The 24,789-nt window shown below is 30.3% G+C and overlaps 1 protein-coding gene across 2 annotated transcripts; it reads right to left on the reverse strand.

Moving 5' to 3' along the window:
- Positions 1-14,074: 14,074 nt before the first annotated feature.
- LOC118051081 (protein TIFY 8) lies at positions 14,075-18,777 on the reverse strand. 2 transcript variants are annotated; one of them, XM_035061619.2, is made up of 6 exons: positions 18,208-18,777; positions 17,136-17,323; positions 16,581-16,954; positions 16,372-16,459; positions 14,546-14,774; positions 14,075-14,440 (listed from the first exon to the last, which is right to left on the reverse strand). In XM_035061619.2, the coding sequence occupies exons 1-6, from the start codon at positions 18,491-18,493 to the stop codon at positions 14,355-14,357; spliced, it is 1,251 nt and encodes a 416-aa protein (XP_034917510.1). In that variant the 5' UTR covers positions 18,494-18,777; the 3' UTR covers positions 14,075-14,354. The 2 variants fall into 2 exon arrangements, with proteins under 2 accessions (XP_034917510.1, XP_034917509.1); XM_035061618.2 differs by having other exon boundaries at positions 16,581-17,026; positions 18,208-18,775.
- Positions 18,778-24,789: the final 6,012 nt, after the last annotated feature.

Raw genomic sequence — 24,789 nt, forward strand, 5'->3', positions numbered from 1 at the left:
ATAGCTGGAGGAGGGTGTCGACTATTTTACCTGTTTGTCAAATTTGGAAGGAAATCGGTGATAAAAGGAAAGAAATCAAGGCGAGATATTTTATACCTAAATCCATTTAATACAGTTATTAATTATGGTGAAGGAAATCAAGCACCATATAAAAAGATATGAAATCAAGGATTTTAAGGAATTGAATATTATAATTTATTTATATATATATTTTTAATTGATTTATTGTAATTATACATTCTATAATAGTTTTTAATTTTAACCAATGGGGATCGGTTGGATGAGACAAAAGAAGGAACAAACAAAGAGAAAGTTGAGGCACGTCTCAAAGTCTCAAAACAGTTTGCTTGTTTGGAATTTGGGTATATGATAAGAGGGACCCTCTTTTATCTTTTGCTTTTGTGGACAGTAGACATGCCTTGTGTCCACAAGTAGGAAACTGTTCAATAGCAAGGGATTAAGCTTGCAAAAAACCATAAATATTTCTAAAATGCTGATTACTTCCTTTATTTGGAGATATATTGTTTAGTTGATTAATTGATGAATAATCCCATACATAACATGTGAATTATAGAAAAAAATATGAATGAAAAGGAACTAAAGAGGAATTCAATAAGTTTATTTGTGATATTTAGATAGATCAAGTTTCGAGAATTCCTTTTAAGATAGAGTCAATTATAAAATTGAGTTTCAAAAAAAATCAATATTAATAAATATGTTCCAAGTAAGAAATAAAGTTGTTTAATCATTTGATCAGACTAAAATTTGCTAGAAGATTTTAAAGAACTTATTTTTTATAAATTTAAAATTTCATAGCAATCAAACATCGACAAAACCTTCTAATAAGACCTAAAAGTTACGATTTAGGAATTTATGAATTAGGCTTTTATTTATACAAGAGTCAGGTTTTGCATTTTATTTTATCTATTTTTTTAAGTTAGTTAGTTATTTGAGTTTAATTTACAACTCATAGTTAATTAAGGTTCATTTTTGTTAAGTACATATAAATACTTTTTATTTTTTGGATGTGAAAAATAGATATGAGAAATTTGATAAAAATTATTCAAGCACTCTTGCTTTTGGATTTTTCATTGAACTTTTCAGAACTCACCAAAGAGATCTTTAAGGTGTTATAACCATATACTTTCGGTTCTTAATTCAAGTGATCAATCAGTCAAGCATTTATAATCTAATTTAATCTTTCTAGGATAAATATTTTAACTCTTAATTATAGATTATATGGTTTTGTTCTCTAGATACCCGTTAAAGATAACAAAAGATTTGTTTTGAATTTAAAGAGGAGAAAATGTTTTATTAAATAAATATAAAACTATATTTAAAATTTCACCTAATAATTTATTTTTTTTTATTGAGATTACTATTTGACAAACAACTATACTCAAACACAATAGCTACTTTTATGGATTGAGATGTTTTCTACAATCAATCGATCAAAATAGAAGATGCTGTCGACATTTTTGCAATCTAATATCTACATGAGGAAGGTGACAAATGGACTTTGATGTTACATCCATTCTACTACCTGCCGACCATAAAACATTGTTAAGACCTGCCGCTAGATGCCTATATAAATAATTGAAAAGGAAAATGAGTTTGTGTGGCAGGAAAACTTTGGGGTAAAGGTCGGGTAGCTCCATTAATGTTGGGCTAATTTGCTTTCGTAAAGCCACATGCGTATGAATTTGACCTCTAATTGAAGATTTGATTAGATCCCGTACTGAAGATTGAAATTATTCAGTCTGGCTAATGGTCTCTCCTGGAAAACATTCATCATTGTAGGAGGGAATTCCATCTGAGTTGATTCTCAAAAGAGGAAAATTACGGCCATATATTTCAGATCACGTAAAACCCTTCTCAATATGTGTGTGTGTGTGTGTGTGTGTGTGTGTGTAGGGTAACAAGCCACACAGTAATGAGAGATTTTTCGTCCCCAAAAATATGTGGATGAGAATTATCTTCTTCTAGTGAACGTTTCAGAAACCTTATATATTTTCTAGGGACTAAATTTTGGCCCTATATATAGCTCTAGCATTAGTTTGTTTGATGCTCATTGGGAATAAAAACCCATTACGTGCTATCAGAGACGAAATTTTCCCTATTTGGAGTTATTAGAGATTAATATTGTCCGCCAAAAATATAGATTTTTTTTTTAAAAAAAAAACCCTTGATTTTAGATGATCTTTAGGGACAATTCATGCAGTGTATAGCTATAAATGGTTTTACAAGCGTCACACGTGTACGGCGTCGTGGCAATTATTCACCCTCAAGAAAAAATATAATGATCTATCTGGCAAATATAAAAAGAAACAGAATTATTATCTCTTATCAGTAAAATATGGATCGGGAGTCGCCACCTAGTATTTTGGTCACTAGAAACCCTAACTGGTCTCAGAGATAGGGTTACGGAGATTGATTGCGTAAAGAGACGGTATTAGCACCTAAAATACAACCTACCTAAGGTTGGCTGCATTGTTTTAATATATGATAAAATCTAAAGTTTGGTTGTGGTTTCTAATAGTTGGTTCTGTCTGTTTAACATTTAAGAAAAGCCCTTCTCTGTAAGAAGATTCTTATCTTAATGAGATAAAACCTAACTATTCTAGCGTCTAAAAAAAAAAATTTAATATTCAAAATACATATTACGTGTAATGTCGTACCCTAGATACTAAAAGACAAACAAAATAAAATTTTTGTTGTTTTTGAAATTTTGGCCAACATTCTTTTGATTTTAATAAACTGGTTATTAAAGCTAAAATGCATACTAAAATATTTTTTTTGGTGTTTGAAAAACACAATATGATTTTTTAGCTTTGAGACACTTGGCCGTATGCACAAAAACATTTTTTTTCTTTTTTTCAATTTTTTTGTATTTTTGGAATTATTTGACGAAAACCTGGTATTTTAATACCGGATTTTGTATTTTTATGACATAAAATACAGACCGATATTAAGTAAAAAAAAAAAAAAAGAAGCATAAATCAAAAGGTGAGGAAATCACAAATATTTTTTTTAAAAAAATCTTTTAATTTTTTTAAATGGGCCAGACCAGGCCCAAATGCATGGGCTAGGCCGAACCGAGCCCAACTACATGGGATGGATTGGGCCGAACCTAGCCCAACTACGTGGGATGGGATGGGTCGAGCCTGTGTGAATAGTGTCGTCCACTGTTCACTTGTTACGTGAACAGTGGAGGCATGGCAAGGACGTTAAGACAAAGCAAGAGAAAAAAGAAAGGGAGAAGGGCTGATCTGCAGTGGCTATTGCCATTGGTGGAGCTGCTGGAGGCGACAGGCAGCGGTGTTGGTGGTGGTGCAGGCGGTTCGTGGTGGCCCGTGCTAGCTTTGTTTTTTTCTTCTCTCTCTCTCTCCTCTGTTTTTCGTTCTCTTCTCTGCTTCTTCTTCTTCTTCTTTTTCTTTCAGTATTCCCTCTCTATTCTACTCTCTGTCTCTCTTCTCTTTTCCTCTCATTTTTTCCCCTCTCTTTGCTCTTTCTTCCCTGTTTTTATAGGTAAAAAACAAGGGAGAAAGAGGACGGGGCAGCCATTGTGCTGCCACCTCTCCAACAAGTGGAATGTTTTGGGCAAGTAGGGGTTTCTTTGGTCGGTGTCTTTTTTTATGCTTTAAAGGAACAGAAGTCGGTGAAAACAAAGGAAGAGAAATCTTCTTCTTCCCCTGTTTCGCGCGTCCAGGGAAGAAGAAAACCCATGGTGCCATTCAAAATGACACCATTTCTGGCTTTTTCTTTTTTTAATAAACAGTGTATGAAACGACGCTGTTTTGGACAAAATACGTCATTTCATTTAAAAGGAAAAGGCAGTAAAATGTGTCAGAGTTCACATTGGTCCTCACTTTGTGATTTGTTCAATCAAGTTCTAAAGTGCAATTTTGATTTAAAATTCAATGCAATTGCATCCCTGCTAAATATCAAATAGCAGCCCTGAAGTTGGCTGCCTTTTTCACTTTGGTCATTGATCTTGGATTTATACAATTTGATCCTCAATTAAGCAATAAACTTCTAATTTATTCAATTAGGTCCCTGATTCAATTTTAATTACAGCCCCTATCTTTACATGTCTTTTCTAGTTTGGTCCTTGGTTTTAGATTTCTTCAATTAAGTCCCTAATTGGCCATCAAACTTTAATATTTTGCAATTAAGCCTCTGATTTGATCAAATTAACTCTCAAAAATTATAATTTGACCCTAGAACTTTAATTTCTTCCAATTAAAGCCCAAATTAACTCCAAAATCAAATTTTCTTGCAATCAAAACCTCCATAAATTCAATTAAACCTTCAATAAAATTTAATTGAATTTATAAATATCTGATTTTGGACTTTTCTTTCTCAAATTGAATTTTCTTTGTTAACAAGGCTCTCATACGTCAACAAAATACCGTTAAATTTCAATCTTTGTATTTTTGAACCTCCTTCGACCAATTTTTAACTATTTCTTGAGCATTCTGGCATCCTTTTTTTATTGTTATATTTTTTTGATTGTTTTGTAATTTTTTTTTTAAGAGAAAAATGTGAATTGGGGAATAACCCAAAAATGAGTTATGACAACAAGCTATAAAAATTGTAACCTTAAACTGAAAAATAATAATAATAATAATAAATTTACAACTCTAAACAGAAAATAAAAATTGAACTAAAACATTCTATATAAATTTTTAAATAATCAATATTTTCTGAGAAATAACATATAAAGTCATTTAAATAAAAGTTAGAAAACAACCTAACTAATTAAAAACAAATCAAATTTAAATTTTGAAACCTAACTAGAAAAAATAAAAAAATAACAAAAGTCTAATTCGAACTGGTTCCACCTTAGCTAGTGTTGGCTAAGTAAAAAAACAAGATCTATATATATGTAATAAGATTTATAAGATTTCATCTGATCAAATAAAAATTTATATATATAAAAAGCTTGTTTGACGCATTTATTTTATTTTAGAATTGGATTTATCAATTATGCATTATATTTCCCCGATTTTTATTTTTATTAGAGAACTTAAGGATGAAATTTATTCATTTGACTCATTGCGACAAAATTCATCCCTGTAGCATAGAAAGTGTTCATCCGAAAACACATTTAAACTAGCCTGGTGCCTGGCGTTTCGTCCCTACAGCACTTTCTTTCTCCCTTCTCCCACTAACAATATGCATGAGTGTCTGTCTCTGTGTGTGTGTGTGTGTGTGTGTGTGTGTAGATGCTAATGAACACTAATTAAAAACTAAGTGGAAGTTCATCATTCTAGGAAGAAGTAATATTTTTTTTTTTTGAACGTGCGGTGATGAAAACCAACAAGTATCATCAAATAATTCTAATATATATATATAATGTGGGCCATAGGGGTGTGCTAATTACAAAATCAAGGGTTAAGAATTAATAAAAAAAACATTTGATAAGTTTATTCAGGATATTTAAGCTAAGTTGAGCTTTAAGATATCATATTTTAATTAATGTAACTTAAGAAAAGAAAATAGGTTTTTTATTGGGCTTGAACATACGGAAAAGCTTGGCAACGAAAAGGGAAAGCCGACAAGCATTGTTTCCTTATATTTTGTGGTTTTCTACAAGGTAAGGATTCTTTATTGGCAAGGGACTTAGAGGCAGCAAACACAAGTTTTTCTTATGAGCTGTGGGTTCCTTACAAAGCCAACAACTTTGGCAGCATTGGATACAAAGTCAACAACTTTGGCAGCATTGGAATTTCTAGTTTTGTTTTGTAAGGAATCCTTAATTTTCAAGGATATCAAGTTGGCAGCACTAATTTTCCAAAGTCGACAACATTATTTTCTTTTCAAAGTTAACAACAAGTGCAATTGTTTTACAATGTTTCAACAAATATGTTCTTTGTAAGGGAATATACGGCAGCCATACAATTAAGTTAGAATTCGGTTGTTGTTATTTATTTTATAAACTTTGGAGTATTTTTCTTTGGTTTATTTTATTTTGTGAATTATAAACACCCTTTTAAAAGGGAAAACAAGTCGAACTTGGTTTTATTTGAGAACATATTTTATATGTGCGAAGTTTTTTATACTTTTGGTTCTTTATTAAACTCTTCAGGACTTATCAAAAATTAACTGTTTTTGTTGCGTTTATCCTTATACTTTTAGTTGATGATTTTTTATAATCAACATGTTGAGATCTTTAATCCAATAACTTTGGCTTCTTAGTTCACGTAATTATTGGGTTGAGTTTTCTATTAATATGATTATAGCCTTTTTAGGTTGTTTTCTATCTTAATTGTGGGTTATAGAGTTCTTACTCTCCGGATTCACATCAGTTGGTATCAAAGTAAGGCTTTAAAATCAAGTTGTATTTACCTATCTATCTTTTGATATTTTTTTTGTGTTATTGGTCTTTGTTTTTCAATTCTTGATTTGCGGGAACTGTTATATAAAAAAAAAAGTTTTTGTTAAAAAGAAGAGTGTGTGTGTGATAAGAAATTGCATCGGTTTAAGTTTCTGCAGTAATTAGAGATTACACCATTTGAATTTGGATTCTTAAGAAATTGCAATTTGCATGAGTTTATGTTTAATTAGTGGATATTGTTTGCTTGAAAATTGATTATGAGTTTGCTATAACAGTTGGTGATTTTGGATTATTTATTGAGTTCATTTTAGTTTCAAGATTTATAAAAACCATTTAAAATTAAACTAATCATAGATTTATGACAAATATCAATCACCAAATCTTATATTTCACACTATGTTTTTTAACCATACTATGTCATGTGTCAACTCTCTATTGAAACCCATTATAACAAAAGCTAAATGGTGTGGGGAAATTACTATAGATTAAGAGACATTTCACTTTGGATTGTAATAGTAGTTTCCCTTTCAATTTCTCATCTTATCTTTTCACAAGACGTTTCTTTGATTGTTTGCGTTTTTTTCTTTCTTTTCTCTCTTCTAATAACTAAAGTGCACAATCGTTCTCTGTTTATTTGTTGTTTGCTTGGATCAGTCAAGGGTGCCAGACCCAAGTACCTTAGGTCTGGGTATCACACCAGATCTAAGATCCATGGGTCTAGTAACAATGTCAGTCTCAAAGCTCTATGGTCTGGCACGGTAAGATAAATGGGTCTAGCAACAATGTCAGTCTCAAAGCTTTAAGGTCTGGCACGGTCGCCAAACCCAAGAGCCTATAAAAATAAAAAAATTAATTATTAAAAAAAATTAATTAGGATTTCTATTTATGATATATAAAAGGTAGTTTAAATATTTTTTATAAACAAAATTAATTAGGATTTCTATTTAGGATACTTCAAAGATAATTTACATGTTTTTTTTTTTATAAAAATAAAAACAAATATTAAAAGAATTAATTAGACGTGACCGCCAGACCCAAGTCTTTTGGGTTTGAAATGGCCGTCAAACCCAAAAGCCTATAAGAAATTTAAAAAAAAAATAAAAAATAATAATTATGATTTTTGTTTAGGATACTTTAAGAATAGTTTAATTTTTTTATATAAAAAAAATTAGAATTTCTGTTTAGGATACTTCAAGAATAGTATTAAAACAATTAATCAGACATTGCCGCCAAACCCAATAGCCCATAAGAAATAAAAATAAATTAAAAAAAAATAATTATGATTTCTGTTTAGGATACTTCAAGAATAATTTAATTATATATATATATATATATAATAGAAAAATTTTATAAAACAAATTGTTTATGATACTTAAAGGATAATTTAAATGTTTTTTTTTAATGAAAATAATTTATAAAAATATGATTTATGTTTAGAATATTTCAAAAATAGTTTAAATATTTTTTTAATAAAAAATTAAAAAAAAAGTATATTAGGATTTCTATTTAAGATACTTTAAAGATAGTTTAAATATTTTATTTAATAAAAATAAAAAGGAATTAATTAGACATTGTCGCCAGACCCAAGAGCCTATAAGAAATAAAAAAAAAATTAAAAAAAATAGAATTTCTATTTAGGATACTTCAAGGATAGTTTAATTTGTTTTATATAAAAACTTTTAAAAAATTAATTAGGATTTATATTAAGGATACTTCAAGAATAATTTAAATATTTTATTTTATAAAAAAAAATTTAATTTAAAAAAAAACATAATTATGATTCCTATTTAGGATGATACATCACAAATGGTTTAAATGTTTTTTTTATATAAAAAAAATAAAAAAATTGGTTAGTATTTCTATTTATGAGACTTCAAGAGTAGTTTAAATGTTTTTTATAAAAATAAAAAAAATTGTAAAAAAACTTAATTAGCAGTTCTGTTTATGATACTTTAAGGGTAATTTAGATTTTTTTTTATAAAAAATATATAAAAAAATAATTAAAATTTCTATTTATAATATTTCAAGGATAGTTAAAATATTTTTTTAATAAAAAAAATATTATAAAAAACATTGATTAAGCATAACTGCCAAACTCAAAGACTCTTAGGTTTGGCATGGCCACCAGACCCAAGAGCCTATAAAAAAAAATTAATTAGAATTTATGTTTAAGATACTTTAAGAATAGTTTAAATATTTTGTTTTATAAAAAAAAAATTAATTTACAAAATAACTTAATTAGAATCTCTGTTTAGAATACTTTAAAGATGGTTTAAATATTTTTTTTAAATAAAAGCATTTGTTTTTAGAATACTTTAAGGGTAGTTTAAATATTTTTTTAAAAAAATATTTATAAAAAAATATTAATTAACATTTTTATTCATGATACATCAATGGTAGTTTAGATGTTTTTTTATACAAAAAAGCACAAATATATATATATATATATATATATATTAATCAAAATTTATGTTTAGGATACTTAAAGGTTAATTTAAATATTTTTTAAGAAAAAATAAAAATATTTATTAAAAAAAATTAATTAGGTATAGCCGTCAGACCTAATGCTTTTGGGTCTTGCAAGACCACCGGATCCAAAAAGCTTAATGTTAATTATATTTTCAACCCTTTAATATTACTATTTTTTTCTAAAGTGGTCTTTTATTATTATTTTTTTTTCATCAATTTCATCCTTATTTTTCATTTTAAATTAAGCGCGTGACCGTAAAAATATTGTCCTTTCATTAATCTCGTGAATAACAACGATAATTTTATTTTATTTTATTTCCTGTTTAGGATGCATTTCATAAAGCTCAACACAAAAAAGTTAATTACATATAAAAAAAAATACTTGATAATGAACTGAATTTTTCTTTAAGAGAGAGAGAGAGAGAGAAGAAACTAAGAAGAGTAAGGAAAGCAAAATGAAAGCTACGTGGTTTGGGTATAGGCCTGCCGCCTATAAATTTACCTATAACTTGTGGCTAATGTTTTCAGTATCCTAAATCACTGGAAATACAGTAAAAGACAATGCCACTCCTTGATTAAATCACTAAAAACATGGAGTTTGTGTTTCGTAGAGAGACTTGAAGAAAAAACATTAAACAGGTTTAATTTCATGCGAAGATCACATCAATTAACTTCAATTTTTGTTAAGATGTCTCCAATTATGCAGCAATTTCCAGCAATAAAATCTCTCCAAATATACTTGTTTGACCTAATCGATGGAATTGCATAAAACAAGCTCATGCGTTCAAGGAATTGAAAAGGTTGATTGATATATATATGGGCATGATTTTTGCTAAAATATGAAGGGATCATACCGACAAGTGGCAATGTAAAATTGTAAGAATTTTTGCAATGAGATCGCAGAGAAATTTTATACTAGTCAGGAAGCAATTAACTAATTAAATAAGTTTCTTTTCCTAAAAATAAATGGGTGCATGTAATTAATTAATCTATGAATACATGGAAGATCACATAGTGTTCCATCATACTAACAAGATTCACTATGAATTTTACTCTTTTTTTTCTTAAATGTATAAATTAATAGGAGCTAATTATTAATTAAGTAGCAAGACAAGATTTAAACGTGTGCTCGTTTGAGAGTATGGTTGTGGTTACCTTTCAAAATATTTTTTACTTGGAAATGCATCAAAATAATATATTTTTTTTATTTTTTAAAAATTATTTTTGATATCAGAGTATCAAAATGATCTGAAAACACTAAAACAATAAAATAAATTCAAATTTTTTTCAAAAATATTTTTAAAACTAAAAAACAACAAAAATACGACGTGTAGTTTTTTTAAAATTAATAAAAATAGATGTAATAAGAATTGAATTTAAAAAAAAAATCTACCTTTTCAAATCTTTTTTTATTGTTATTTTATAGTGTCGGTTTTCCCCTCCTTTCCAGGCCTGGGAAAAAATCCGCCTCCCGTCTACTAGTGGAGAGTTACGACTAAAGCAATATATTCTTCGGATCGATGTAAGAACAGCAGATCATAACAGGCATGCATCTCTCCATTGTCAACTGCTACCTTTGCATTAATTTTCATGAAACTAATCAAGTCTTCAAACTAAAACCTTATGATCTGTGTTTGAATGTTCGATAAAGTTTTTGGTCATGTCTCCTGTCTTGAGTGGAAGACAGGAGATCCACACTATCAGGAACTTGCAAGAGACAGAACTCTTCATAAATTTCAAGTGCTTAATTAGGAATTTCGCATTAATTTCCATTAGATTTTGATATTCTTTGGTTTGATGATGGGCATTAATTAGGGTTATAAGATATTTAATCTTACACCAATTATTACACCAGTCTGTGTGCTCAAGCATTAGCTAACTGCGGCTATATGAATAGAACTCATGCTGGATTGCATGAAGGTGCATGATGGCTCTGTGCAGCCATTGATGATGATGGCCCAGACATGCCCACCACCTTGACCAAGAAGGAACCAAATCAGAACTTTGTTTAGGCTAATGTTAATGTCAACAGTAAAGATTAATTGCGTGTTTGACATTCTGATGTATCGTGCTTTATTAAAGTGTTTTTCGCTTGAAATATATATATATATATATATATATATATATATATATTATTTTTAACTTCAGTATATCAAAATCATCGACACTATTAAAAATAATATTATGAGCTATTACGAGTCCTATCCTAATCAACCAATGAGTTAATTATAAATTATTCCACGTAGTCTATTGAAAAGAATTAATTAGTTTCTATGGTACAAAAAAAATAATTTAATAGTCCTTATGACTTTTGTATTCGGTAATAACTTGATCTATCCACCCATCAATTTTCATTGGTAAACGTGCTGGAATGTTTTTCATTTAGTAGATTTTGTCCAAGAACCAATTTACCTAATAGTTTAAGTTTTTTAGGTGAAATCTTAAATATAATTATTTATATTATTCTTTAAGACATCCCCTCAAGTAAAAGTTTTTTGGGCTTGCAACTTGCACAGACTCAAATTACTTTATGCTTGATTTTTTCAAATAAATAAGAATAGTGAGATTCAGACTCGTGACCACTTGATTATTGGTAAAAGTGCCGGAATGTTTTCCAATTAGTAGTTTTTGTCAAAGAACCAATTAATTCAATAGCTTAAGCTTTTAAAGTGAAGTTTTAAGATATGATTTATTTTATTCTTTAATACACCTCCTCAAGTGAAAACCTTTCAGGCTTGCAACTTACACAGATCCACATTATCTTTTGCTTGATTTTTATCAAATAAATAGAGGTGGTAAGATTCGAACTCGTGATCACTTGGTGGTCAAGACTCTGATACCATATCAAAGAACCAATTAACTAATAGCTTAAACTTTTTAGGTGAAATCACATGATATAATTTATATTATTCTATAATAATTTTTCTTTAAAAAATGTCCTCCTCTAATGGAATTTTCTCATGTTACCTACTATTTCTTGAAACCCCGTTGTCTCCTTTCTCTTTACTTTTTATCAATAGTTCATGTGTTTATGCAATCGGTAGATACTCTTCTACCAAAATTCTGTACTAAATAAACTCATTTCCTATATTACCCTATGCAACTGATCATAAGTTCTATTCGAAAATAAAAAATCGAAAACGAAATAAGTAAATTTACAAAATTATTTGAGTTTTTTTTAATTAGCACAATAAACAAATAAAAGTTATGCATATATGCAAAACATGCACAACCTTAAAATTTATTAAAATAACTATCATTTCAATTTAAAAATTGTGCATGCTACCTTGTGATATGTTCCTAATTTTAAAATTTATGAAAAATAATAAATAATCATTATTTCAATTTTAAAAATTATGTACGGACCTTATAATACACGCGCAACCTTTAAATTTATAAAAATTAAATTTGTCATTTCAAAATTAAAGATGGTGGCATGTGACAAAAGGATAATCTTTAAATTTATATATAAAAAAAATGATTTAAAAATGGCGCATGAATGACATACAAAGAAGCAAATTGCTGATTACACCCTTTGCCACCATCAAAACCACAATTAGAAAAAATCTCAAGCTACTAACAATGATGTTTAGGCTAATGTTGAGAGGAAATGGACCGACACGCGTGATCGATCATCCTGTCCTTATCAAACAGATCCTTTTTCTTTTTCCCTTCAGTTCATAGGCTCGAGGGAGTAATAGTGTAGTAGATTGAAATTGATCATAACACCCAAAACATGGGGGGAATTCAAAAGTCAAGCATTTAATCAGTGCAAAAAATTGTCGGCAAGAGGAAGCATGTTGGTTTAATGTTACATAAAGGTATAAATCTCTAGAAATCATTCTTGCCTCAATTTAAAGGTAAGGAAAGAAATCGAAAAATCAATTAAATTGGAAAAATTGGAAAAAAAAATAACTGAAAAAATCAAATCATGAAAAAACCAATTAAAATTTTAAAAAAAACTAACCGGTTCGGTTTTGTTTTTATAAGCCTCAAATCAAAAAAACCAAGTCAAACCAGAAAAACTGAACCAAACCGATTTGAACCGGTTTTTGTCCTAAAAAACCGAACAAAATAGAAACCGGTCGATTTGAACCAATTTTAAATTAAAAAAAAATTAGTTATTTTTTTTTATAAAAACTGAATTAAATAAAAAATCATCACTCCTACCTCAATCTATGTGAAATAATAATAACCTATAATAAAAACGTAACACAGATTCTATTGAGAAATGGGAGTCGCCGACTATGACTTCATCATAAAACTAGACTAATGAAGATTTATACTAAAGACTCATCATAAGCTATTGACTAATACATTTTTATTATGTCAAACATTAATTGCCAACAAGATCCGTCAAAATGAGCATTATGGGAAATTCCAAAAAAGTTTGTTGCATAAAAGATTGCTACCATCATAGTATTTGGACATGACCTGGTTTAAGGTACGGATTTTGGTTTTTAATCAGGTTGATCGGGTCAATTTTTTTTAATCAAAACAATATTATTTTAGTAAAAAAAAAATAAAGTCAATAAATTGTAACCGGATCACACCAGGTTTTTCCTTACTCTATTTTTTCTTCAACCCGGCTCGGTTCTAGCCCCAAGTCTGTTGGATCCTGGGTCGACCTGCCAATCCAGGTCAGGTTTCAAAACTATGGCTATGGTATTTAAGATTGTGCTGTAACGTGCTTTTAAAAAATATTTTTCACTTGAAAATGCATTAAAATAAATTTTATTAAAATTTATTTTATTTTTAATATCAATACATCAAAATTATCAAATAAAATTAAAATAAACAATAATTTAATACTTTTTAAAATAAATACATTTTTAAAATACACTCCGATTAAATTACAATTAGAAAATCCTTTGGCGGTAAGAAAATATCATTTACACATCATAATAAAAATAATAATAATAAAGCAATTTCCTCTTCTAACTTGGGCTTTAAAGTAATACGTACTCTCCAGAAAAGTCTACGATCCCAAGCCTATCGGCTACTATAAGAAGGATCATGCTACTGCTGGGCCATGGGCCGTTAGCAGGAGAAGCTAATGCAATAGGGAACACGGCCATGGTTGCCGATGAACAAACAACCTTTTCTTCTCTCGTCGCAGAGCAAAGGTTTGATTTAATAGGTGGATGTTGCTAGCTGCCACCCAAGAATATGCTTAAAGTTGTTGCTTATCAGTAAAAGGTTCTGTAATCTGTGTAAATAACTTGGTAAAACATGAAAATGCTAATGCCTACTGGTTTCAAGCAATTGGAGAGGGGGAATTGTTTTCGATTTGAAAAATGGATAAACAACCTAGATATATATCAAAAGCGAGGCCATGGCTGCATCTGATTATGATTCTGATACTTCATATAAGTTCCCTATACATGAACGAGAACCCCTCCTTCCCCTTGCTCTATTTCAGGTTAAAAAAAAAGGGCAAAAGAATGGAGCTTTAAGAGAGACTAGAAAAAAGAGCTCACTCTTCTTAGAGAGGCTGTTATCTAAAACAATGATTACGCCGTTCAGATTCTCAACTTTAGACCTCTCATTTATCCTCATTACTGGGTTCTCTTGCCTGAACCAGGTTTCTTGTCTCTTTAGCTATTATAATGCTGCTGCCATGATGCCCTCCTGCATGCAAGCAATCAACCATGGCAAACAAAAACAAATGTAAACAAGTCAATACCTGATTCAGAGTAAAAGGCACTGTGGGCAATAAAAATTGAAAATATTCACCTGCTGGTGTAGAGATTCGATCACCAGAGCCGGCTGCATGAGTAGCATTGCCGGTGACAAATGTCCTCCCGCGAAATTCACGTGGGAATGGCGTGTTAGCGGCGACACCTCCTTCATATTCACTGCTGGTCATGAAAATTTCGCTGCCCTGCCTTGCAGTAGGTTTTGGTGAGTAGGTTGTTGACCATGATCCTCCGTTCGAACCGGCGAGGGCCATTATAACATCCGCCTGAGATAGATCATACAGCACATAGTGGTCAAAGCATAGCTTGCATGCACCAATTTTGCTATGGATCATTCAATAAATACTTGCACAAAACGTAAACAACCGAGTCCAACCACACAGGAAAACAATAGCATAAATTCCCCTAGTATGAAAGGATTTCTGTTACTTTCGCAGCTCTGAGAGTGTCTGAGGCGTTCACAGGCAAGGGGTAAAAGAAGAAATGGATAGCTGAAAGTATAATTCTGTGATTTACCTCAGAAAGTCTACATGAAACCAATTTTATTAATCTTCTTGTGACACAGAATTTCATTGCCAAAAACAAGCTAGGCTGACAAATATGCACTTGGTACCTTTAACAGAACATTAAAACTGCTCTTCAACACAAGATTGCTACCCAGCATCGCATGCCATGATTTAGATTTTAAAATGTGAACAAAAGTAATATGAATATTGTCATTCATAAGCATATTCAAGTATCGGAAATCATGAACAGGAATAACAGGAACAGTTCCTCCAGGGGCCACGCAAAGATTTGGCGGAAAGGAAAAGCACCCATCATTATGAAAGGGATGGGAATTTTTACACGTAATGATAGACAGCCTTTAATATTCGAACTTGTAATGAAGAGATTGAACCGTTTCAAGAAAGAAACGACGTCTTTTATTGAAAGATAACACAGACAATTATGATATAACCACCTTAAGTAAAACTTGAAGCTTGCATGATATTGAAAGACTAGATAAATCAAATGCACGGAGTTCTTGGAGACCACTGTGAATCACTTCACTTTTTAATTTAAATGCTTTCATGATGAGGACAGGAAAGTGAATACATAAGCGCACATTTTATGCTATGGGTAAAGAGACAGCAGATTTACGGAAAAATAATACATGATAAGGTTGAAAAGCCATGTACAGGAACTTTATTAATGCATAATGAAAGACATATAGGTTATTCTCTCTTGAGTAACTGCAGCCTTATGAATCAAGTGTCACTCTGTAGCTCTGTTTCATTTTCTTACCATTTCATAAGATAAATTATTTCAAAACAGACAGCAGCTACTTTCAACATGTATCCATGTCAACTCTTAACTCGAGCTGTGAGGTGTATCTGGCCATCTGGAATTATATTCCCCAACGTGAATAAAAAATTCTAAAGAAAGTTATCCCTTGCATATTAATATGAAATGTTTCCAACTGTAAGGTCAATCACAATAGGTTCATTTGCATGCACAACTCAAAAAACAGAGATCCATTTTCCAAATAACAGAACAGGGCATTGATCAACATATTTGCAGATCAGCACTGAAGACACAACAAAAAAAAGAAAAAATTGAAATGCTTCCTGGAGAAGGAGTCCACATCCACAGTGACTAAAAACTGCAACTGCAATTTTTATATGATTCAACCGAGATACTACTACAAATTAACAACCATGTAACTTAATAACTTCATCTGCACTTTTTTGTAGGTGATTCACTAGCACAAACTAATGTACGACTCAAATGAGCATGCCAAATAAGCTTCTCAGTCCACAAAACAGTAGAAACCAATAAGATTAAACAGTTGATCCTTCACTAGCAAACAAATGGAAAGCAAACCTTGTTTGGGTGGACATCATCAAAAACATGAGCTTGACCACCATAAAATATAGTCATCTGGCGACTGGCAGATGTTAAACCCTTCTGACTGCCATGGGAACAAAAGAAATATAGTATCAAACTCTTTTTAATGGGTGATGATTTAGCATGAAGTGAAAAAATTACCACCAAGAAGCGTAGAAGATGATGTACTAGATTATATAATTCACCTTGCAGGAGTTGAAGATTCTGGCTCTGAAATATGAATCCCAATCTTTGGTTTCCCGCCACTAGACAGCCCTCCAGATGAATTTTTCTCAGAAATACCGCTGCCAGCATTTATAGAACTCAGAATACCGGGGCCTTTAATCCCAGTTCTGGAACCTTCATCAGCAGCAGATTGAGAGATAACTGAAGGACCAGCATTAGTATCTCTGAATCTGTTTGTGGGAACCTGATGAGTAAAAGGAACAAATTGGCCTCCACGAGTAGGATATGCACCTACTCCCATGGGAATGGATCGCTCCCATTTGGAAACATTGGCATCAAGTCTATTGCCAGCAGAAGGTTGCAATGAGAGAGATGCAGAACTCGGCCTCTTTGACTGCATACCATAGAAAACCTCATCATCAGTAGACCTTCTAGACCACTCTCCACCACCTCCACTTTTGAGCATCTGAATTTCAACATGAAACGTTAAATATCAATAAAAACAAACCACAAGAGAGGTTCTTCACTTTCATCAAAACGGAAGACAGATCACAGGATTAAATCTCAAACCTCACCTTCATCAAATGCAGGCTCTCAATGGAATCATGAGCCATTTGCGGAACCCCGTCCCTTGGTCCCGTAAAGGCGGAATCGGAATTGCTCCGCTTACTTCCAGCTAATCTGTTGCTTATCTCAGGACCAGAAATATCACTCCTTGGGCCGTAAAATGGAATCCCCTCAAGATGATTCCCAGCCTGCCTTTCTATTAAAATCAATGATGAAGTGTCAAAGTTTGAAAATGATTGGTAGGATCACGAAACCAGAAAACACAAGCTATAATAAATATAAAGCAATTTGAACAGCTAAAGTTCAACCTTGGTCATGTCCTTTTAATGAGGTTGTGGATGAAAAAAAAATCTCCACAAAAGGAAAAGTAACATGTATAAACTATAATTGTGGATAGCATATCTTGACCAAAATGCATAATGGCCTAAACTGGAATGACATTCTTAATTCTTTCTTCAACTTGTAATGTGGGATTTCTTAAAGGAAAAGGTTATATGTATGAACACTTTCAACCTTGGTCCATTTCTTCTTTAGGGAACAATATTTGAGTAAAGAAAACCACAGAACACCACATTTGCAAAGCAGTTTTAGTATGGAAATAAAGATAACACAAAAATAGTGGCAAGTAGTTGCAAATTAAACCTTCCCCAGTAAAGAACAAGTTTACTAATAAAAGAAAGGAGATTAAGTGAAAACCTGCTAAAGATAACAACCTCACTAAAACTAATCAACAAGAAAATAAACCCACCCCAACAACCTGAAATAGATAGTGTTCTCTACGTATAGTGAAAAATCAACACTGGCCATTAACCTCTCTCTCACACAAACATGCTCCACTAAATCATGGAGGGGAAAATAGCAAGGACCTCCATTTCACTTGATAGTAACAAAAAAGAAACGAAAATTTAACAAAACAAAATAAAAACATAATTAGATAAAGAGAACCCATCAACTAAAATAGGGAAACGTTGAAGAGTTTATACATCAATAAAGAGAACAAAAAATCATAAGGACCCATTAACCTGTAAGGATCAAAAAAGAAAGAGAAAGAAGCTTTCAAGTTGTAGAACCAGTACTTACCAGAAGCTAGATCAGAGGTGGAAGAGAGAGGTCCACGGCCACCACCAGAAGAAGCCCCAAGTGAAGCAGAAGCAGAAGGAGACCCATCTTTATATTTTGGAGCTAAAACGACTGGTGAATCTGTAGTTGCTTTCATGCCTAAGAAATCATGAAACATTGCCTTCACTTCTTGTTTTTGTTGCTCTTGGCTTGTTGCAGTGCTGTTGTTTATATTAATACTATTACGATGGTCAGAGTTGGCATTGTTGTTTTTGCTTCGTTGTACAATTGTCATGACCACAGCCATTTCCTCTTCGTATCAAGCTTCTCCACCATGGTTTCTTCCCTCTTTAGCTTCAAAGAGAAGCCGAGAGAAGGGTCGTAAAGAAGGAACGATTTTCAAGAAAGTAAAGAAAGTGAGAGGGAGAGGGGGCATCAAAAGACTGAATTTTTAAGATAGGGGGGGGGAGCATTAAAAAGCAAAAGGTTCTGTCTTTCTCTGGGAGAGGGGATGTTGTTCAATTATTTATTATTATTTCATTAGGGTTTCTTACATTATTTATTTATTCACTTGTCCTCTCTCTTACACTCACTGGTTCTCTGTGTGTGTCTGTGAGTCACAGAATATGTGTAGGGCTGCCGTTTTGTTTAGAAAAAGGTATGATTAGTTGGGTGTAAGAGTGTGCTTGATTTTTTTTTTGTTATTGCCTAGGAAAACTAAAGAAGGGTCCCTGTTATTTACTGCTATTAACCATTGTGTTTAGGGTTTTGTGTTCCTGCCTTGTAGAGATCCCTCTTAATTTCTGGTTATTTTTTCCTCCAAAAATTCCTCAAAAAGGCCATCATTATAGGTTATTTTTAAAATATTTTATTTGAAAATATATTAAAATAATTTTTTTATTTTTAACATCATTATATCTCAAAAATTATCCTTGAAATATAAGGTGATACATACAAAACTATTTCTTATACTATTTACTTTACAGTAGCTACATGGTTATAAACTTCTGAACAGATTATTGTGTAAGCTATTTATCTTTTTCTTAATTTTGCCAATCCCTCTATATTTGTAAGAGTTGCAAATAATTGAGTATAATCTCAGGAAAAAAAAAAAAAAAACGTTTTCCTTGTTGATCACCTTGGAAAGGAAAGGATATGCTCTAAATCTTGAAAAAAAAAGGTATTTTTATATATTTATACTTGCTGCATATTAAATCTTATCTGATTGCCTGTAGATTTGAAGGCAATAATACAATTATAATGACTTTTGGTGGCCAGCAACAGCTACAGGTACGAGAAAATACACACACACAGAGAGGGTTGGGATCCTACGTGGTGTCCATTGTCCAGAGGACAAGGCAAACACATACTGGATATATAGCTCACCAGATTGTCACCATCCTCGCCCACCTCCTCCCCTCCTAGCTTCAACATGCACGCATGCAGGCTCTTGGTAATAGACACAGAGAGGAGGCCGGCCCTGTGTAAAGGACTCCGACTCAGACATCCACAAAGCCCTCTTGTTTATCATATCCTGCTCTTATTCCTTCTGCTTTTGTTAACTTAATCATTGCAAAGATGATGCGATTTCTTGTTTTGCAGGTTAATTACGCATTAGTCTCCTCCTCCTCCTCCGGCTATAATAAATAATCTAACAACTATCGACAAGTTAGTGGTAAGAACTTCGAAGTAAAAGATTTGCTTCCTCTATTGTTTCAATTCGAGCTCTGAGATTACTCATATGATGATGATCACTTGAAAGTTTACATGGTTGTTAATTTTCAAGAATCTGTAAAATTAGTCGAGATGACGCACAACTGACCTGAACATTCATATTAATAAAAAATAATAATAATAATCTAACAGCAGATCAGTCTTAATGTCTGTCCATCACTTTGATAGTTCTGATCACATAAAAAGATGGAGAGGCGACCATGTCTGGAACTCTTGATGTTCTAATTGAGAGTGCTAGCATAAGGATATATCCTCGTCGGGAAAATACAAAGAAGAAGAAGAAGAAGAAGAAATGAAGCTGTGTCTTTTATGATTGTTTGTTGTAGAAGGATTGTGGCGTGCATGCTTATGTCAGTTAAGCAAGATCTCGACGGGGCATTCGCCATTTTAGCACTAAGAGTATTTTTCATGGCAAGATTCATTTAGAAGAGTTAAATTGTTTACTACAAGAATTTTGCATTTTAAACACAGAATATATTCGGTTGGTATTTAAATATTAATTATATCAGCATAATTTTTACTGTTGAGATTATTTTTATTGATGAGATTACGGATGATTATAGTTCATTGAAAAAATTATAATTAATAATTTTTGTTATTTTAGTCATTTCATCAATAATATAGTCATCAATGATTAAGTAAGATCTTAATAGAATTTATTTAAACAAGCTAAATTGTTGATATAATTTTTTTAACATTGTAAATATAGATTTTTTCTTATATGTACTTCAATGAAAAAAAAAAACTATTTTAATAACCCATTTGCATTTTAATATATTTAATATTAATATTTTTTTTACTTTTTTGGAGAAAGATCATTGAGAAAGGCTTAATCAATGAAAGAAGAAACATTTAAAAAATAATTTATTTTAGCTTTTAATTAGCTTTTTCAATTGATATATATAATATATATATAGTTTTTTTATATATAAAAAAAAGTTATTTTGACTCTTCATTTAAACTATTTCTTTGAAGCTGAAAAATCAAAAGAAGAAAAAAAAAAAGCTAAAATTTTAGTTTTTTTTTCACCTTTAGCTTTTCTGTCGTTGAAAATGTTGGCCCTAAAATGAATCACCTAATGGTGGTTGTTGTACTTTTGAAAAAGTTTAAACTCAAAACTTTTTAAAAGAAAACGAAATAATAATTATAGTTTAATTACCACTCATTAATTGATTTTTATCTTGTTGTTAATCATTGAAACTTGAACATTTCAAGACCCGTGCATATTACTATATCAAAATATATTTTTATACAGATAATGATGGCATTCCCTTTTCTTGGTTAACAAATTTCCAACCTTAAATATTCTCATGATGTGTACTTTTTTTTTATTTTTTTCTTGATGCATTGTTTATAGTTTATAGTTTGGATGATATGAAAATTATATATAACAAACTATTGTTTATGTTTAATTAACATGAAAACAAAAAATTATGATCAAATAAATAATACCTTGTTTTTAAAAAAAGAAACACTTTTAAAAAAAATTAAATTTTTTTATTTTTTTCTTTACTTCAAATTAATATGTTTTTGTGTTTTTAAATTATTTTCATGCGCTGATATCAAAAATAATTTTTTAAAAATAAAAAAATAATATTATTTTGATATATTTCTAAGTGAAAAATACTTTAAAAAACAATCGTAACTACACTTCCAAACATGTAATTTCTTGTTGGAATCCAAGCCAACATGGTCCATCTTATGGTGCCCTCAAGGAGGAATACCTTTTATCAGCCTAGCTATATATACTCTTTTTTCTTTTGTTTTAACATTGACCTTTTTCAAATTCTCAAACAAAAGCAAAATTAATAATCTTAAAAATCATTAGAAAAACCAAAATCTTCAAGTTTACCTTTGTCAAATTTATTGCAAATTCATATTTTTGTCCGTGGCTTCAAGACATTGGCCAATGCATCCAATAAGAAGTTCATTGCAAAATCAAACTTTAACAATTAGATGGTTCTAACAAATGGAAAGAAGCATTTCAAAAAAATTATGAACGTAGAAAAGAATCCAACATTATATATACTTGAATTTCTCGTGAATGGTGGTGTAGTTATATCATTCATAATGCATTTCAAAGAACTGTATGCTGATATATAAAACTAATCTAATGATTATAGTGTATGATACATAGTTTTAAAATCTGACCTAGTAGTTTATTTGGAACAAGGTTCAGGTCACAAGTTGATTAAGTCAGCTTGGGTTGACTATAAAATCTTTTTTTCAAAATGACATTTTAACAAAAAAAAAACAAAAAGTTAAAGAGTTTTGACCGGGTCGTGAATCAACTTAAAATATCTTTGATTTGACGAGCTCGGGTCAATATGTTCTCTATTTTTTCTTCAAGTTGGATCAATCCATGTTAGATAACAATGATGTCATCACACAATTCCAAACCATAAAATAAATAATAAAAATTTCATAGACCTCGATTTAATTTTTCTTTCACGAATTCTATTTAGAATATACCATATGGCCATGAAATAGAAGGAAAAGAAAACAAAGAAGAAGAAAATGAAGAAGAAGAAGAAATGGCATGGTATGTGGGAAGAAGATTATTAGGCAATAAATTATTGGCTCATACAATAATGCATGTCACATTAATTTATTGTTAATGTAAAAACAAATATCCAATCATTGCTAATGTTTTTTTATTAGAAAAAATTTAAATCATAAAGAGGTTAACTCAATATAACATGGATGACGTAATAGTACAAAAGCAACCCGAAGGAACAATAAAAAGATAGTTTGACTAAAGAAAATTCAAGACGATATCTTTTCTTTTAATATTAAGACAATAGCGTATTAGATTGACCAAGATCAACCTGAGTTAACCTGCTAAATTTATGATTTGAGTCATGAGACCATAATAATTTCATATATAAAAATTAAAACAAATTAAAAATTTCAATTCTTAACTAACTGAATGTTGAAGGATAAAATTAAAAAAATTAAAAAAACAAATAAAAAACAACCCAAGCCATGAGACTAGATAACTCTTATATAAAATAAATTAAAACAAATTATGAAGTATAATTCTTAATCAACTCAATATTGAATGATATATGAATTAATAGAAAAGAAATCAATTAAAAAAAAAACACGAAAAAGAGCCGAGTCAACCTAGATTAACCCATCAAACTCATGACACGAGTCCCAAGTTTGTGATAAACTCATAGAAAGTAAATTCAAAAAAAAAACTCGAGTTAATCTAGATTAACTTGTCAAACTCGAGACTTAGGTCATGAAATTGGGATATTCTCATAGAAAGTAAATTGAAACAGATTATAAAGTTCAATTCTCAATCAACCCTTTATTGACCGTTGAAATTGAAAAAAAAAAAAAAAAACACAATAAAACAACCCAATTCTACTTAAGTCAACCCGCAAAACTCGTAACCTAGATCATGAGATTGGAATAACCTCATAAAAAAGAAACAAAATCAAATCATGAAGCCTAATTCATAATGAACTTAATGTTGAAGGATGAAGTGAGAAAAATATACTAATTAAAAAGAAGAAGAAGAAAATTAGAGTCAACCAGGTTCACTCGTTAAACCAGTGATATATGTAAGAAGAATGAGATAAGCACATAGAAAAGAAAATGCAACAAATCAAGAAACTCAATCTTTAGTAAATCAAATATTAAATGATAAAATTAGAAAACAATATAGATTTTAAAAAAAGGCAAATTGTTTTTATTATTAATAGTATTTTGTGAGGTGTTGAACAGTAAAGCACCACCTCTTTTTATTTTTTTTGTTAGCTTTTTATTTAATTAAATGATTATTTATGCCAATAAAAGGTAATTAAATCACAAACAAAAGCAAAGTTAATCAAACTATGAAGCTCAATTATAAAACAACTCAATAATAATGATAAAACATAAAAAAAATAAAAAAACAAAAGAGATTTGGATCAACCCACTAACCTTGCTATCATAAGCACATGATTGGGTTAACCTCATAGAGAGAGGGGGGCACAAAGATCAATTCTTAAAAAATTAAATGTTGAATGATGAAATTGAAAAGGAATAAAGTCAGCTCGTGTTAACTTTCAATAGTCGTGACTGTAATCATGAGCCCGAGACTTATCGTGTAGAAGAAAAACCCAAAAAATAACAAAGCAAAATTCTCAATAAAAAATCATCAAGGTATGAAACTTAAAAAAAAAAAAAAATCTGAGTCAACCAGGGTTAACCCGCTAACCCCGAGACTATGGGAACAAGATTAAAATAACCCCTTAGAAAGGAAAGTGAGGGGAAAAAAAGGCATGAAAACCAATTTAAAAAAAAATATTGAATGAAAAAAAAAATATTAAACTCAACCATCTTTAACTTTCAAGACACATGATCGTGGTAATGAGGTCAAAATTGACCGCATAGAATGCAAACCTAATAAAACAATGAAGCAAAATTATTAATAAAAAAATATTGAGGCATGAAATTGAAAAGAAAATTTAAAAAAAAAAAGCAATAAAAATTTCTAAGTCAGCTTAGGTTAACCCGCCAACCTAGCTACAATGGACATACAATCTGGATAATGTTATAGAAAGAAAAGTGAATGAAAAAAAAAGCATGAAGGCCAATTCCATAAAAAAATCAAATATTTAATGATAAAATTTTAAAAAAAAATCAATTTAATAAAAGAACCTAAAAAATCAAAATAAATTTGTTTTAACCTTCAAACTCATAAATATCGAGGGTGAAATAAAAAAATAAAAAAATATTTAAAACAAAATATTAGTAAAAAAAATGGAATCAAAATTGTTATAAAAATAAAATAAAATCAAATGATGAAGGATGAAATTGAAACAAAATTTAATTAGTTGAAGGATATAAGAAATATAAAAAAAAATGAAGAATAAA

Source organism: Populus alba, chromosome 18 (assembly GCF_005239225.2).
Source record: "Populus alba chromosome 18, ASM523922v2, whole genome shotgun sequence".
Classification (NCBI taxonomy): domain Eukaryota; kingdom Viridiplantae; phylum Streptophyta; class Magnoliopsida; order Malpighiales; family Salicaceae; genus Populus; species Populus alba.